Genomic DNA, 14,750 nt, shown 5'->3' with positions numbered 1-14,750 from the left:
GCGCAATGTGTTCGTATATAGGTCTACCAGAATCTGATGGCATAGGTATTTATATTTTAAGAAATAAAAGATTTTCAAGTGGCAACTTATTTGACAACTATCAAATTGGTTGTCAAATTATTTGTCTTTTTTGCAGTTGATTTTTAGGATTTTGTCTAAAAAATCTTCGAAAATGTCGAAAAAGCCGCTGTGATCACAAGCAAGAGGTGTTGTTTATAATGTGTATAGAAAAATAATTGATGAAGAAGGGTCAAACACATCACAATTTTCAATGTAGAAGATTTTATTGTTACCCGCTTTGATACTTTCAATTAAAAATTATTATATTACTAGCTTTCCGCCCGCGGCTTCGCCCGCGTTTTCAAAGAAAAACCCGCATAGTTCCCGTTCCCCAGGGATTTCCGGGATAAAACCTATCCTATCTCTCAAGTTGGATCGAACTGCACATGGTGTGCGAATTTTATTATAATCGGTTAAGTGGTTTAGGAGACCATTGAGGACAAACATTGTGACACGAGATTTATATATATTAAAGATGTAGGTAACTATAATATTGTATGTTGATTGGAATATAATTTTATGAAAACTTATTACAGGAGTTTCCAATACGGCTATTCGTCAAGTCCAAGCTGTCCAAGTCAATTTTATAATGTGTGTATCTGTTAATACTTACGAAAATAAACATAGTTTTATTTTATTTTTATTTTATTTTATAAAAAATTATAAACAGTAACAAAAAGTAGTTTTCTATCGATATAACATCGATATTTTCACATGGCATAACGGTAATGAACATAGGTACAAATATAGGTATGTGTAAATAATAATATGTATTACCTGTATAAAAGTAATATGTATATTATACATGTAAGTATGTACCTACATAATATTAAGTGGATATCTCATTATTAAGTACAGTATTGTCCACTTATGTAATGTGACTAATGATATTGAGAACAAACTAAAAAATAAGCAGTATCAAGATCGTTCAGTCCATTTTCCCTAGGGTTGTGCACACTCAAAATTTTGATTTCCCTAATTTCCGTCAGATTCTGGTTTACCTATATCTCCCTGTATCTCCGCTAGGAGTACTCTGAGTGTCAGAGTGTTCTGTGGTTCGTATCATTAGATGGGAATTGGGAAAGCGCCCCTGCCGTCAAAAAAAGGAACTGATTTATAACATATGCACTTGTAATATTAATTAAGTTCCTTAAATTTGGTTGGTATGGCAAACTACGGTGGCAATCAGCAAACCAATACGTCTGTGTGACAAACCAACAACAGCGTACGATAAGGCGTACGACGTATTTTATGTTACAAATTTTTAAAAATTTGATAAATAAAAAAAAAGGTTCAAACCACAAACTGATACTGACACCACCCACAGAGGCGAGCAAGTATTAAACTTTATCTTCTTGCCATAGCAGAAAAAAAAAGTAATATACTGACAGTTGACGACTTGACGTGGTTGACACTTGACAGTTGAGATTTGAGCATTGATTTGAATTTTGAGCTCTGTGATTTGAGCGTTTTTGTGCAAAAATATATAGGTACCTAGCTACTTAATCTTAAACTATCAATACCGCATTTCACAAAAATAAAATACTTTTTCTAATTTCTAGTACATTTCTCTATTTCACCTTTACACTTTTAAATCTAAATTATAATGTGCTATTAAATAAAATTACATACAAATCTGCAACATGGATAAAGAGCTTAATTGCATCCACCGCATCAAAAGTAATGAGCACAATACTTTGTCCAAATTAATAAAAGATCTATTTGAGGTATTCCCAGATTTTCAAGATAATACTTTGGAATCAATTTCTTCAACATTGGTAGACTTGACGTTTTTGGAAGAAATAAAAAAGTTGACTGAAAACGTTAACATCGCATTTGGGAAAACGCTTAGGGATATAAAATGTACTGTGAATGATAGTGATTTCAGAAAACACGAGATTTATTTGAGGTATGACGGTGCTAAAAAGTTACGAATAATTTCAGTGGATCTTCCTAGTAGTATATTCAAGGAGCAAATTTATAACACAATTGAAGATGTTATTACAGCCTTTTTAAAGCATACAAGTAATTTGCAAAACTATTTCAATGAATTAGAAAATATAGATCAACATTGTGTTGTTATGGAGCCCATTAAACCATTATTCAAGGATGATTATAGAAATATACGAATTGGTTTGAGTTTTTCATTCATTTCTTGTATGGAATCATTCATTTATTAATGACTGTCATTATATTTGTATTGAAAATTAAATTTTATCCAGATGACAAAACTTGGCTACATGTTGAAGTTACACCAGATGGTTCGGCAACAAATGTACATTTGCTTGGCCAGTCTGAAATGTGGCAAGACAAGTTACAAAAAGGTTTATTGACATGGGACCAAGATAAGAATATTGTTGAAAACATATTTGCAATATTTGGTAAGCTCTTCATTTAATTCAGCAAACATATTATTCATGAATGAAAAGTATATATTACAGTTTGAAACTTAATGGCAGTTCGGATGTTAGCTGCACAGACACATTACCCCCTGATATCTGAAATTGTACGAATCGTACAATGTTCTGAGCCACCAATATGTTTGAATAGTACTGAATCATCATTTGTACTTTTTACTGTTTTAGATATCAACAATCAATCAGGATCACCTAACTCGTTACCAGCAGATCCTGGTAAACAAGGTTTAGAAGATGCAACTGGTCCTATATGCGGAATATGCTTTTGTACCCAACTACCAGATTACCCAGGACTGCCACAACCTTTATGTCAGAATATGAACTGTGATGTGTACTTTCACAAAAATTGTTTATTCCAGGTAGATTGCCTATTAATATTGTGAAGTAAAGGTACACAATTTAAAAATCAGGGTAAATTTTAATTCTCAAAAAAAAATATATTGTACTAGGAACTTTGGAAGCCGTTATATTTCCTTACCCTTATGTACATTATGTAGTGCTGCCAGATGTTTTAGTAGTTTTTTTTTACAATAAAATTGGTCCAAAGTTTTTTACTAATTACAAACAAAAAAATTCAATCCAATTCATAAAATAATATTCATAAATTTTTTTAGTGGCTTGTTGCATGTGAAGGAGGTCGTCCACCGGCATTCGGCGTGATAAACGGAAGCTGTCCAACTTGTCTGCAACCAATATCATGCAGTGAAAAAGACTGTTAAATATGAAATAATTTTTAAATAAATACTTAAACCAAAACTTAATTGATTTTATAAATTAACCATTCAAGGCTGAATGCTTTACAGTTTACACTTTTGAAAATAAAAAAAGAGATGTAGCACTCGGGGACTGCCGCGGTAAAGCTATTGCATAGCATGCCTTCAAGCCACACCCCCGTACCCATCGGAGTGGGGAGCGTGAGGTTTTTTCCGTTACGGAATTTCTGGATTCGGTCCCCGCGCTCAAGGCCCGCGATAGAAGCTATGCAATAGCTTAAAACAAAATCATTATACATAACGTCAATTGCCAAAACAAATGAAATAGCAAATTTTATGCATTTCCTTGCTTGCCAGCTTGTGTCGGCTGGCCAGCTTTTTGTCGTAGAGTGGATTCACTCTTTTATAATATTCAGCAAAGAGCAATGCGACAAAGCAAAAGCAAAGGGTTGTCGTAAAACAGGCATTATTCTATTTAGCGACACTACACTACAGGTACATTAATTTGCTAAAGTACACTATACATTATCGCTTGAAAGCATATATTTTCCTCTCTGTACTCGTATTAAAGTACCATTTCATGTTCCAACCTTTAGGATTAAAGTACTATCTCTGTTTAAAATTTCATCGAAATCGGTTTAGTGTTTTAGGCGTAACAAACAGACCGACAAAGTTACGAACGCATTATCTACAATAATTATAATCAGCATAATTGTAATTTGTTTGAATAGTAAGTAACGGACCTAAAGGACAGGTTAGATTAGATATACCAATACCAATAATAAATGAGGAGGAGTTTGTTTGATTTCAGAAACAATTTGACCAATAAGAAAAACATCTTTTCATTGGCTTTATATATTATGATCCTTGAGTTCTAGAGCTAGAGAATCAGAACTTAGTTTGCATAATGTTATTACCTATACATAAAAAATGTTAATTGACAACAACTGATCAATATTGCTTCGCATTATGAGACACTAAATAATGTAAAATTTTGAGGTATTATCATATAAAAATGCTTAAAATAAACAAGCAAGATTATATATTTTTTGGTATTGCGATGAACGTATATTTTAGTAGTATATGTGATTTTACCATTACTTATTGCTAATTTAAGTATTTTACAGACTTAAACTTAGAAAGTTAAGCAATTTCTGTATAAAAATGTAAGTGATTAAAACTCAAGTTGCATTTACTTTTTTAATATTATTAAAAATTACGTAGACATATTTTGCGGTTACATAGAATAATTCTGTATAAACAATGTTGCAATTAATGCTTGCACCAGTTTTTAGTGTTTTACTCTGTGATAAAAACATTTTCCTTAAAATAAACAGCAGTTAGCATGGCCATTACACCCATTTCACTAAGAACTTCTTAAAGTAGTAACGTAAACAATATTTGGGCATAAAAAGGATATAAGATTATCCCATGAGCAAAGTTTGTGTGTAACAAAGTAAATGCATTATTACTAAAAACAGCTTTTTACAAAGAAGACAGTAGTCTTGGGTATAATCTTTTCAAATTGCCATGTAAATGTATAAAGTAATATGTTGACTACATCACAAGAGGTATTTCATCACAAGGCTATGACTGGTTCAAAAGTGCGAGTAGTGAGACTTGTGCTGGAGCCTGGTGCTTCACCGCCTTGCGGTCCACTGTCTCGGCCAATATTCTGAAATTAAACCATGATTTTCTTACATTATATTAAGTTTTTAGACAGAGATCACAAGATTTATATATGTCAAAACAATAATTATTAATTTTTTGTGCTTTAAAATGTGATAATATATCTGAAACTAGTTTCTGAATGTAGTTTCAATATTTATTTGTATATCTGAATGTTGGTATAAATGTAGTGTGAAATGTAATAGCTTACATATTTCACACTCAATATATGTAATTCTTTTTTATTCTGGATACTTTGTGGTAATTAATCATGTACTATATTATATTGATGAAATATATATTTTTTTCAATTCAATGCTCAATTTTAATGATACTTAAAATATTAACAGGCTTGAGGATCAAAAGAAGCAACAAAAAATAAATGAAAATAGAAATGTAAACATGAGGCAAAGAGAAAACCAACCATTTCCATATAAAATTAGTTTAATAGTTTTCAATGTCATGAAATTGTTATATTATTTACAAATATGTTATACAATTTTGAGTTAAACTAGATACTGTAATGTATATTGAATTCATGACTTAATTAAATTATATCTATGAGATCTCTCCAACATCCATAACACCTAAATGACCATTTCATTGTTAATTATAATGAAGTGTCTAATTAAGAGAACTAATATTTACCTTGACATGTATTTGATTTTTTATCATGGCAGCACGTAAAATCAACATAGAAGTTCTTCGTTGGTATTCTTTGCCCATTGCTAAACTCTTTTCAAATGTGGTACTTCTCTGATCTACATCTTTAGCATACAATATTTTATTGTGTGAATCAATGCGAGCTTGTATTTGGCCTTCCAGAATCAACTGCATCAGTTCATCTTCGAGAGCATTAACTGTCCGGTTAAAAGCGGCAGCCATAAGGCGCATGTCCGCTGAGAGATATGGACTAAAGTACTGAATTAATGCCCTGTTCCTTATTTGCATATAAAGAGAATTTAAATGAGGCGCTAAATACATATCTAAGAGCAAATTGTCTCTTATCTCATCTAGTAATCTTAAGCAGGAAGCATATTTAGATTCATAGAACTTAAAAATTATGTCACGTAATTGTGGTTCTAGTTCTAAAAATAATTTAAAAGAACTACTAACTATAACTTGCTTCTGTAATTCAGAACGATCAAAAGTAGCAAGCGCACACAGGCCTCCATAGACTGCAACATTGTTGCTGCTAAGAAGTTCAGGGTAATCACAATGGTCAATACTTGCTGCTAGAAAGTGTTTTGCTGCAGATTTATATTTCTTTGTAGCAAGTTCTGCAAGCCCAGCAGCACATTTTAAGCGAGTTAATATAGCCTGATTGGAATCTTTTCCAGGCGCTTCATTGAAGTCTGGTGTACTCTCTGCTTTGGAAACATAGTTGAGCACATGAGCCCAATTTTGCAAATATACAGACACCTTAACTACATTGAGGCACATCATGATTATGTGTTTACCACTTGTACAGTAATCTCTTGCTCTTGAATAGCATTTGAGTGCACTTGTCAAATCACCACAGTCTAGGTAATGATCTCCAAGATCATCATGTCCTCTTCTGATACTTTCCTTTATAGAATTTGTTTTGTAATTTTTTAAATCTGTATCTAATTTTTCCAACTTGATGGCAGCCTTTTTGGTTTTTGACTCAACCCACATGGTGTCAAGAACTGGGATATCTTGAGAGCCCATTTGTACAGCAACATCAGGGAGTCCAGATGTTGCAATTGCTTCTGCAAGCTTTTTATGAAGTGTTTGATAAAGACTTACATTATAGGTGGTCATTACATATGATATAGCCATTTTAAGGGCTTCTAATCTTAAAGATGGACAGTGATCTGCTACGAACATTAATCTGTACAACTTCGCAAAGCCGGTATACGAGGCAGCATAGGTTTCTAGATCTAATGTAGGGTTCTCGACCACATAGCATTCTGTTTCATTATTTTCATTGTCCTCAAGTGGAACGTCCACTTGCATTGGTTCCGCCGTATTCTAAAATAAAGAATATATTAATTAATATTAACGTTTGCTCAATCGATTAATTTCATATCTAATGATTTTACTTACCATTTCAAACATCTTATTTGTAAATTCTTAATATACAAAAGAAAATACGCGAATTCCACTGTCAACGCAGGAAACCAACCTAGAACACAACTTATCGTTTATTGTTCAACATTTGAGCAGATTTGGTGCTTCGGCTATTGAGTTATTTTAACTATTATCACAACTAAGTCGATTATGGCGTTATGATTTTGCTATTAAAAATTATTATCAAAATACCTTTATCATTACGTTTCTTTTTTGCAGCGGCATTTTTCTTTTTTTTTTGACGACGATAGCTTGGTGTTGCCAATTCAAAATTTCAAAGGGTACAGATAAAATATAAACGGAAAGAATTTTAGAGGAAAGAATATTGGGGTCGGGTATTTAATGTTTTTTGCGTTAACCTATTTAATATTACTTAACTAAACTATGTTTATAATATGCCTAATTTTGTTAACTCAGTCATTATTGTTTTAACTAAATTTCAAATAAGTCTACTCAGAGCCGCAGTCGATCGATTTATAATATAAAAAATATATTTGATTATACCTAATATTTATCTCTCTTATTATTGAAGAAGAAATAAAAGTTTATGCATCTAAACAATAGAATAATAATTATAATTGGAGGAGAAGAAAAAAGAATTATAGCCTAATTTAATCTGCCTCAGTAAGATTGGCCGAATTTTATTTTAATTTTGTAATATTTTGTAATCGTATTCATCACAATATTAAGAAGTAGATACATAGATAGAATGAGTACGGTCTATCCTGTGGGTCTATCACTATGTCAATGCACATTTATGTACCCATGAGGTAAAAGTACGAAAAAATTACAAGGTTATATTAATAGGTACCTAATACTATTACCTACAACTAACGCATATTATAATGCATGTTGCTGGTGATGATGATTTTTTTCAAAGTTATTCACCTTTTATTCACTACTATCTGTTCTGCGCGGTTTCACCCGCATTGCTCCGCTCCTGTTGGTCTTAGCGTGATGATATATAGCCTTAAGCCTTCGTCGATAAATGGGCTATCTAACACCGAAAGAATTTTTCAAATCGGACCAGTAGTTCCCGAGATTAGCTCGTTCAAACAAACAAACAAACAAACTCGTCAGCTTTATAATATAGTATAGATAAGTACCTAGCTATAGGTTATAGATAGAGAGGCGAAGAGGGGAATTTTCTGTAATACTCGAGCGTGGCAGTTTAAGATATGAGAGATACCTTAGACCTAATAGAACAACCTTGTTAACTATTTAGCTCTATATGTAGTGACGCGCGCCTAGGATAGACGATCAGATTAGTAAAAAAAAATCGATAGTCTGAAATACTCGAGCGCGTCAGATTAAGATATTGGGGGTTGATTTTAGTGTTTTAAGACTAAATTTAACTAATCTGACCATTAGTCCTTGACGCCGCCGAGTTATAGGGTCGCGAACTTGTAAAAAAAAAAAACGTTAATCCGGCATTCTCGAGCGCGATTGTTTTTATTTTTATTTTGAAGAATATAATCTAAAACTTACTAAAAATACAAAATCTGCCGGTTTCCGCATGACCGGAAGTCTGGAGGAGCCATTTCGTCTTCCGAAAAACGCGTTGCAGCATATAAGTCGCGAATTTTACTTTCAAAAAAAAAAGTTTAAATAAACAAAAAAGGTAATTTTATTTTACAAAAAAAGGTCTCTTTTCATTTTTGTCGAAAGTTAAAACTTTTTTTACTTGAAGCATTATAAAAACTCAAACTCCCGGTTTTTTGAGTAGGTATATCTCGAAAACCACAGTCGAAAACTGAGGGTGTCAAGAAAGATTGTTATGAAATAACAAATGAAATAACGATGATTAAAAAAAAGAAACCCACAAACCTTTTTCGGTCAGATTAAGAGATCCCACCAACATTTTTGTCAGATTAAGAAAATATGCTTTCAGGATACCGAGATAAACCTCCCCTATGAAAATCTGACGCGCTCGAGTATTTCAAAAGGACTTTTTTTTTCTGCATTTTCAAAAATTCATCGTAACTTATCGTCACGCCGTAATCGTCAGTTTTTTTAAGGGGAGCTTCCTTGGGGCCTACTTAACACCCCTTCCGAAAATCTGACGCGCTCGAGTAAATTTTTTTGTGCATTTTTGACGAATTTATATGCCTAGCCCCACCACGCAAACCGGCAGATTAGTGTACCGTTGTTATCAGAGGCACTTGGGGCATACGTAGTATGAATATCTGACGCGCTCGAGAATGCCCAAGTAACTGTTTTTTTTTATATTTTTGAAAATCCGTACACGCCAAACCCACCGCTAAAATGGTTTTTACCATAGAAGCTTTTCTTTTCGAAATTATTTTTTCTTTCGATTTTGATAAGTCTCGACGACGCCGTTGAATTACGCCATTTAGCTACCTCGCCTCCCTATCTATTATTTTAGCAGCTACCTCCGCTTTCAAAAGGATAATTTTCTTTAATACATATTTAATATGTAGATACATATTCTAAGACTCTACGAACAACATTACTTGTAGAATAATTACATAATATACCTAGCCTTTCTCGATAAATGGACTATCAAAAACATTCCTCTGAAATTAGCGCAAACAACACTTAGGTAGTTAGGTACGCAAAACATGATATGATATGAGTAAAGATGATAAACATAATTTTTAGATAATAAGGATTTTTAAAATTTTACGGATATACAATACACACATATTTAGCACACGTACTTTGAGTAGGTATTTAAAGGGGTTTAACAAAGGTTGAACACAACGCAACGTCCTATAAAGAAGCGCATCCCCGCATGCGCCCTTTGCATTGATTGTTTTATAAAATGTCAGGATGAAATGTAGTAAAATAATAAATGAACTTGTACATGTTGTTTATATTTATCTGGTATTCTTTGAAATGGTAAATGTAATAATTATGATGAGTAAAATGTGTTATTTATTTATGATAACCGTAGTCAAAGACCTGATTATTCACAAGAAAATACACAACATGGGTAAGAAGTTAATATTATTGTTACCATATTGTTACCATATATTATTAAAACCTCACACTTTAGCAGTAGAACAAGAGCGATTTAAATATTCTGAAATATTATATCTACCATTAACTACCTAACTACGTAAGAACTGATTTCTATCCTATCAATATTTTTGTTAAAAAGCTTTAATTTTGAAATAATATCATTATTTACTGTCTTAATAAATCTTGTTTGGACTCTGTTTCAAAATTAAAAAAATAATAATAAGGTGTCTTTGGGATAATATTACTACCTACGTATGGAGGAGACACCACGAACAAAATCTGTGCGCCAAGCGCGGCCGCGGCGGCCGCGGCGCGGGGCGCATTTTTTGCTCTAACTTTTAGTTTTAAAAATTATTATCTAGTTAGGTACTTACCGATAAAAAGTTATTCCTTTGCACTTTTCCGTATTATTTGTGCAATATCGTAACACACACGAAGACATATTTGATGCGTTTCACTTTAAAAGAAATAAAAAATGAGCGTGCAGTTAAGCCATATGGCTTATCTATGGTGAGCGGAACATAATTAGTGATGTAGGCGGTGTCGTCTCCATATATGTATATCTCAATGTAAGGTGTACAGATTTAGCTATATTATTTATAATATTTCTAGATGCGTTACGTTACGTCAGAACAGAACAAACTAATTGAAATTTAATTTAAGATTCGTTTAATTTTCAATTTAATAAAATAAAATCCAACTGTAGGTATTAAAATTATAAACGTTGAATAAATATTACCTATTTAAATGAATAATAAGCTTAGTAAGGAAGGAATTTTGATATAGGTAAGTAAATGAGAATATTATTAGAAACTAGCGGTCCGCCCCGGCTTCGGCCGTGGTACATGTTTATGTTTTCTCTCCATAAGAACTATCCTCGTACTTCAAGGAATATTATAAAAAAGAATTAACGAAATCGGTTCAGCCGTTCTCGAGTTATGCGCTTACCAACACATTTTGCGATGCATTTTTATATGTAGTATAAATTTTAGAGTCAAAATAAAGATTAAAAGGGTTTTATTTGATACCTACTAATAAAAATTTCAAATCATCGTAATTTATTCATTTGACGAGCGTCTGAATGAGAGGAAAGGAGAGAAGAATCATTGAACTCCATCACTATCAGAGAAAAAATTATCACAAATATTTGTTGTACCTAGATAATATTGTTATGAAAGATTCCGTTGGACTTCCTAGAGTCGTTTGTTGCGATAAAATTGGATATAGAATGACACTAATATAAAAAATCTATTATTAGGTAGTAAATTATGTTTACAAAGCACCGCGTGCGTTAACTTGGCGCTGAACGTGATGTTATTTATTTTTAGTAGGTAATATAAGCGTACTTTGACCTGATGCATGTCGAAATAAAATCTTGTATGATACATAATATAAAAATTTGTATCGTTAACGATATATCGAGTGTAGTTTTTGTGTGGTTAGTGTTCTACTATTAACAGTTATCAGTAATTTTTTTATGTCATGTTTATCGCATAATGTGCAGGATATTGTTATAGGTTGGTGGGTGGGTTCCCTAGCGGTTGGATAGAAATGGTAACTTTTAAGAATTTAATATTCTTGATTGCGGTATATTTATCCTATTGTGAAGGTGGCGAGACAGCGAGATCCGAAGAGGCAATAAATAACCGACCTATAATTGGAGTTTTATCACAAGAGCAGTCAAGACATCTTCATTCAAAATTTCCTGATGAAAACTATACAAGTTACATAGGAGCGTCATACGTGAAAGATGTGGAGGCAGCGGGCGCAAGAGTTGTACCAATATTGTGAGTAAATATTATGTAGTTTCTAAATATTCATACTAAAATTACACATGTACGTTAGACGTCGAAATTGCTATTTTTTTCTCAAATCATAATATATTATTTACCTATGTTTAAATGGTTCCTATTAAAAATAGAAATTACTGAGGTTTATTGGCCTACCTACGATGACTTGTCTTTTATATTGTTATTTTTTTGGCAAGTCCATTAATTTTATATCATAACAACCGCTTGAAATAATATGTGTACAATGCAATTATTTTCAGGATTGGAAAAAAACGCGCCTACTACGAAGATCTCTTAAAGAAAATTAATGGGTCGGTATGTTTGCGATCGAAGTTTTCATATTTATAACTCCATCATATCAATTAAATACCTAAGAATAAATTTTTAATTTTATACTTTCAGAGTCCTTCTGCCCGGTGGTGCAACATATTTCAACCAATCGAATGGTTTTGCTGATGCTGGCGAGCATATTTATGAAATCGCTAAAGAAATGAATAACGCTGGTGACTATTTCCCAATATTTGGTACATGTTTGGGCTTTGAACTGTTAATAATCCTTGCATCTGGACGGGGAAGCAAAGAGAATAGAGTAAAATGTTACTCTTTCAGAAATTTGCCTCTAAACTTTACAAAGGGTAAGTGAAAGTGGATATAAATATTGTTATTAAAAGTTCACATAAATTAGCATTCTCAGCTCAATCAGAGATACACGATTTAACACCCATTAAAAATCACTCGAGTTACAAATTGTTTTTTGATGATATTATTATTTGAAGATCTCAAGCTAAAAATATTATCGCCGTCCCCGGAGAGTAAAATGATAACAGCAAAAATACAACTTTTCAGGAGAAATAAAAAAACGATAATTGTCTATAACTCGCAAAGCAGAGAGATAAAAAAAGGCTCAGTGGTAGCTAATTTTTTAACCTTTTATTATGTTTCAAAATATTTTTATTAACTCTAAGAGAACTGAAGATAATTAAAATTTAAAAGTTAGTAGCATTTGACTGAAATGTAAATTTACTAATACACACTTATCATTTTATTCTCGTTCATATTGGACATATGCATTAATGAATAATATCCAATGAACTTTTATTCTGGTTTTTTTTTAAACAATATAAGAGTAGGTAATCAACTATTATAACATAAAAAATGAAGACAATAAAAAGTAATAAAAATCAGTCTTCCTAATCATCATCGTGATCATAATGTACATGGTCTTACGTATGGCGCCAAAACACATTTTTACGAGAATAAAATGATAATAGGCGTTCGTCATTATTTCGCCGTTTCTTTTTTCCGAGAATATTATTGTAAAAGTTATTATCACATAAAGAGTAAAGAAACTTTTTCGCTATCATATTACTATCTTTTTTTTCTAGTACGAATATGTTCTGAAAAAAGCAGTGAATATTATTGTAATATCTTTTAACTTTGTGCATTACAGGAGAAAAATTACAAAAAAAATTGTATAGATGTATTAAGCTATATAGGCTTAACAATAAAAAAAACAATAAAACTATGGTAATGGCGATTATCTGCATTTTATTCTCCGGGGACGGCGTTATGCTCTTTCTTTCAAATACACACTTCTAAGAAGGTGAACATGTAGGTTCTATTTTGCATCTGTTGCCTAGTTTCCCTTACATTGTATTTAGAGAATAAAGAGTAAATGATATTTTATGTACAACGACACAATCGTATTTTAACTGTAACATTTGCTACTAAATAATAGTCACAAGTTTGATATCATGTACTTAATGTAAGTCTTTCTCTCGTTTTTAGATTTCCGTACTAGTAAAATGTATAAGGATGCATCAAATGACGTTATTAATATACTTTCAAATGAAGACGTCACTGTTAATGCTCACCAATTTTGTATTGTCGATGAAGTAAGTATGTACCTACACTTTTATATAGATGATATCAATTGAACAAATAAAATCAGTATTTTTACTCTTTTATAACGATCACAACTTATCATGCCATAATGAATGCATAGTCTGTAATAATTGTAAGTAGATGAGCAGAGAAATAAAATGTGAAAGACAGGTACCTATATTTCAAATACTGTTTCTATTTTTTAGAATTTGATTTCACATAATTTGACGAAGGATTGGCGAATCACATCACACAGTAAGGACGATAATGGGACTTCATTTATTGCGAGTGTTGAACATATCAGGTAATATATTTAAATGTACTTTTATTATCAAAACAATCAATTAATCATAAATCGTACATCTTTGTTTATCGAATATTTAATTGATACCATTTGTTACCCAACTTTACGCCGTCTCTCAATGTACCTGTTATATCAATCACGAATTCGAAAATGTTCTAGAATGTTTTAATTATCATTTTATCACAATTGATTAAATTACAGGTACCCTTTCTATGGCGTTCAATTTCATCCAGAGAAAAGTGCGTTCGAGTGGAAACCATCGAAAAGCTATGCGCACACCATGAATGCTGTAAAGGCAAATCGGTATTTCATGGATTTCTTCGTTAATGAATGCAGGAAGAATAACCATAGGTTTTCAAGTGTTAAAGAAGAAAACGAATATTTAATTTATAATTACATGCCTAAGTTTACGGGTGCGCTTGGCAGCGCGTATCAACAATGTTATTTCTTTGAGCCAAGAGGAGTGCAATCTGAAGAATTGATAATTAATAATAATAAAAGTGATATGTACGAATCGTATAAGACAGATTTATGTTAGTACATTACAATAAATCTGTCTTATACGATTCTAATTTTTATAAGATAAGATCATTCAGCATTGATATTTTTTAAATCAAATGTTTGTATGTACTAAATCAATTAATGTTGTGATAAATTCTTATGTTATTACAGAACGGCGGCACTTGATTTTATAAATATTGTGTAATTAATTACAAAGATAAGATTATTTCTTTAATTGTATAAACTGTAGAAATTATGCTTCAATGTGTATATTTAGGCTTGGTTCTGGCGATTTTATTGTTAGTAATACCTTTTAATACAAATATTAAAAGAA

The 14,750-nt window shown here is 31.9% G+C and overlaps 3 protein-coding genes across 6 annotated transcripts; 2 read left to right on the top strand and 1 right to left on the bottom strand.

The window, feature by feature from the left end:
* Positions 1-1,561: 1,561 nt before the first annotated feature.
* On the top strand, positions 1,562-3,238 carry LOC123694300 (E3 ubiquitin-protein ligase FANCL). 4 transcript variants are annotated; one of them, XM_045639699.1, is made up of 5 exons: positions 1,562-1,923; positions 2,005-2,085; positions 2,283-2,441; positions 2,646-2,836; positions 3,092-3,238. In XM_045639699.1, exons 1-5 carry the CDS (start codon positions 1,704-1,706, stop codon positions 3,194-3,196), a joined length of 756 nt encoding a protein of 251 aa, XP_045495655.1. In that variant the 5' UTR covers positions 1,562-1,703; the 3' UTR covers positions 3,197-3,238. The 4 variants fall into 4 exon arrangements, with proteins under 4 accessions (XP_045495655.1, XP_045495653.1, XP_045495654.1 ...); XM_045639697.1 differs by having other exon boundaries at positions 2,005-2,193; XM_045639698.1 differs by having other exon boundaries at positions 1,562-2,085.
* Positions 3,239-4,376: 1,138 nt separating this feature from the next.
* LOC123694297 (COP9 signalosome complex subunit 1) lies at positions 4,377-7,223 on the bottom strand. The gene is made up of 4 exons (XM_045639691.1): positions 7,145-7,223; positions 6,929-7,007; positions 5,507-6,853; positions 4,377-4,865 (listed from the first exon to the last, which is right to left on the bottom strand). The coding sequence occupies exons 2-4, from the start codon at positions 6,938-6,940 to the stop codon at positions 4,770-4,772; spliced, it is 1,455 nt and encodes a 484-aa protein (XP_045495647.1). The 5' UTR covers positions 6,941-7,007; positions 7,145-7,223; the 3' UTR covers positions 4,377-4,769.
* A 2,550-nt stretch (positions 7,224-9,773) lies between these two features.
* Positions 9,774-14,453, top strand: LOC123694561 (gamma-glutamyl hydrolase A-like). Its single transcript, XM_045640026.1, has 7 exons — positions 9,774-9,908; positions 11,547-11,724; positions 11,988-12,038; positions 12,130-12,362; positions 13,516-13,622; positions 13,818-13,915; positions 14,117-14,453. Exons 1-7 carry the CDS (start codon positions 9,812-9,814, stop codon positions 14,451-14,453), a joined length of 1,101 nt encoding a protein of 366 aa, XP_045495982.1. The 5' UTR covers positions 9,774-9,811.
* Positions 14,454-14,750: the final 297 nt, after the last annotated feature.

This window comes from Colias croceus, chromosome 9 (assembly GCF_905220415.1).
Source record: "Colias croceus chromosome 9, ilColCroc2.1".
Classification (NCBI taxonomy): domain Eukaryota; kingdom Metazoa; phylum Arthropoda; class Insecta; order Lepidoptera; family Pieridae; genus Colias; species Colias croceus.
This window is presented reverse-complemented; position numbering and strand designations above follow the sequence as displayed.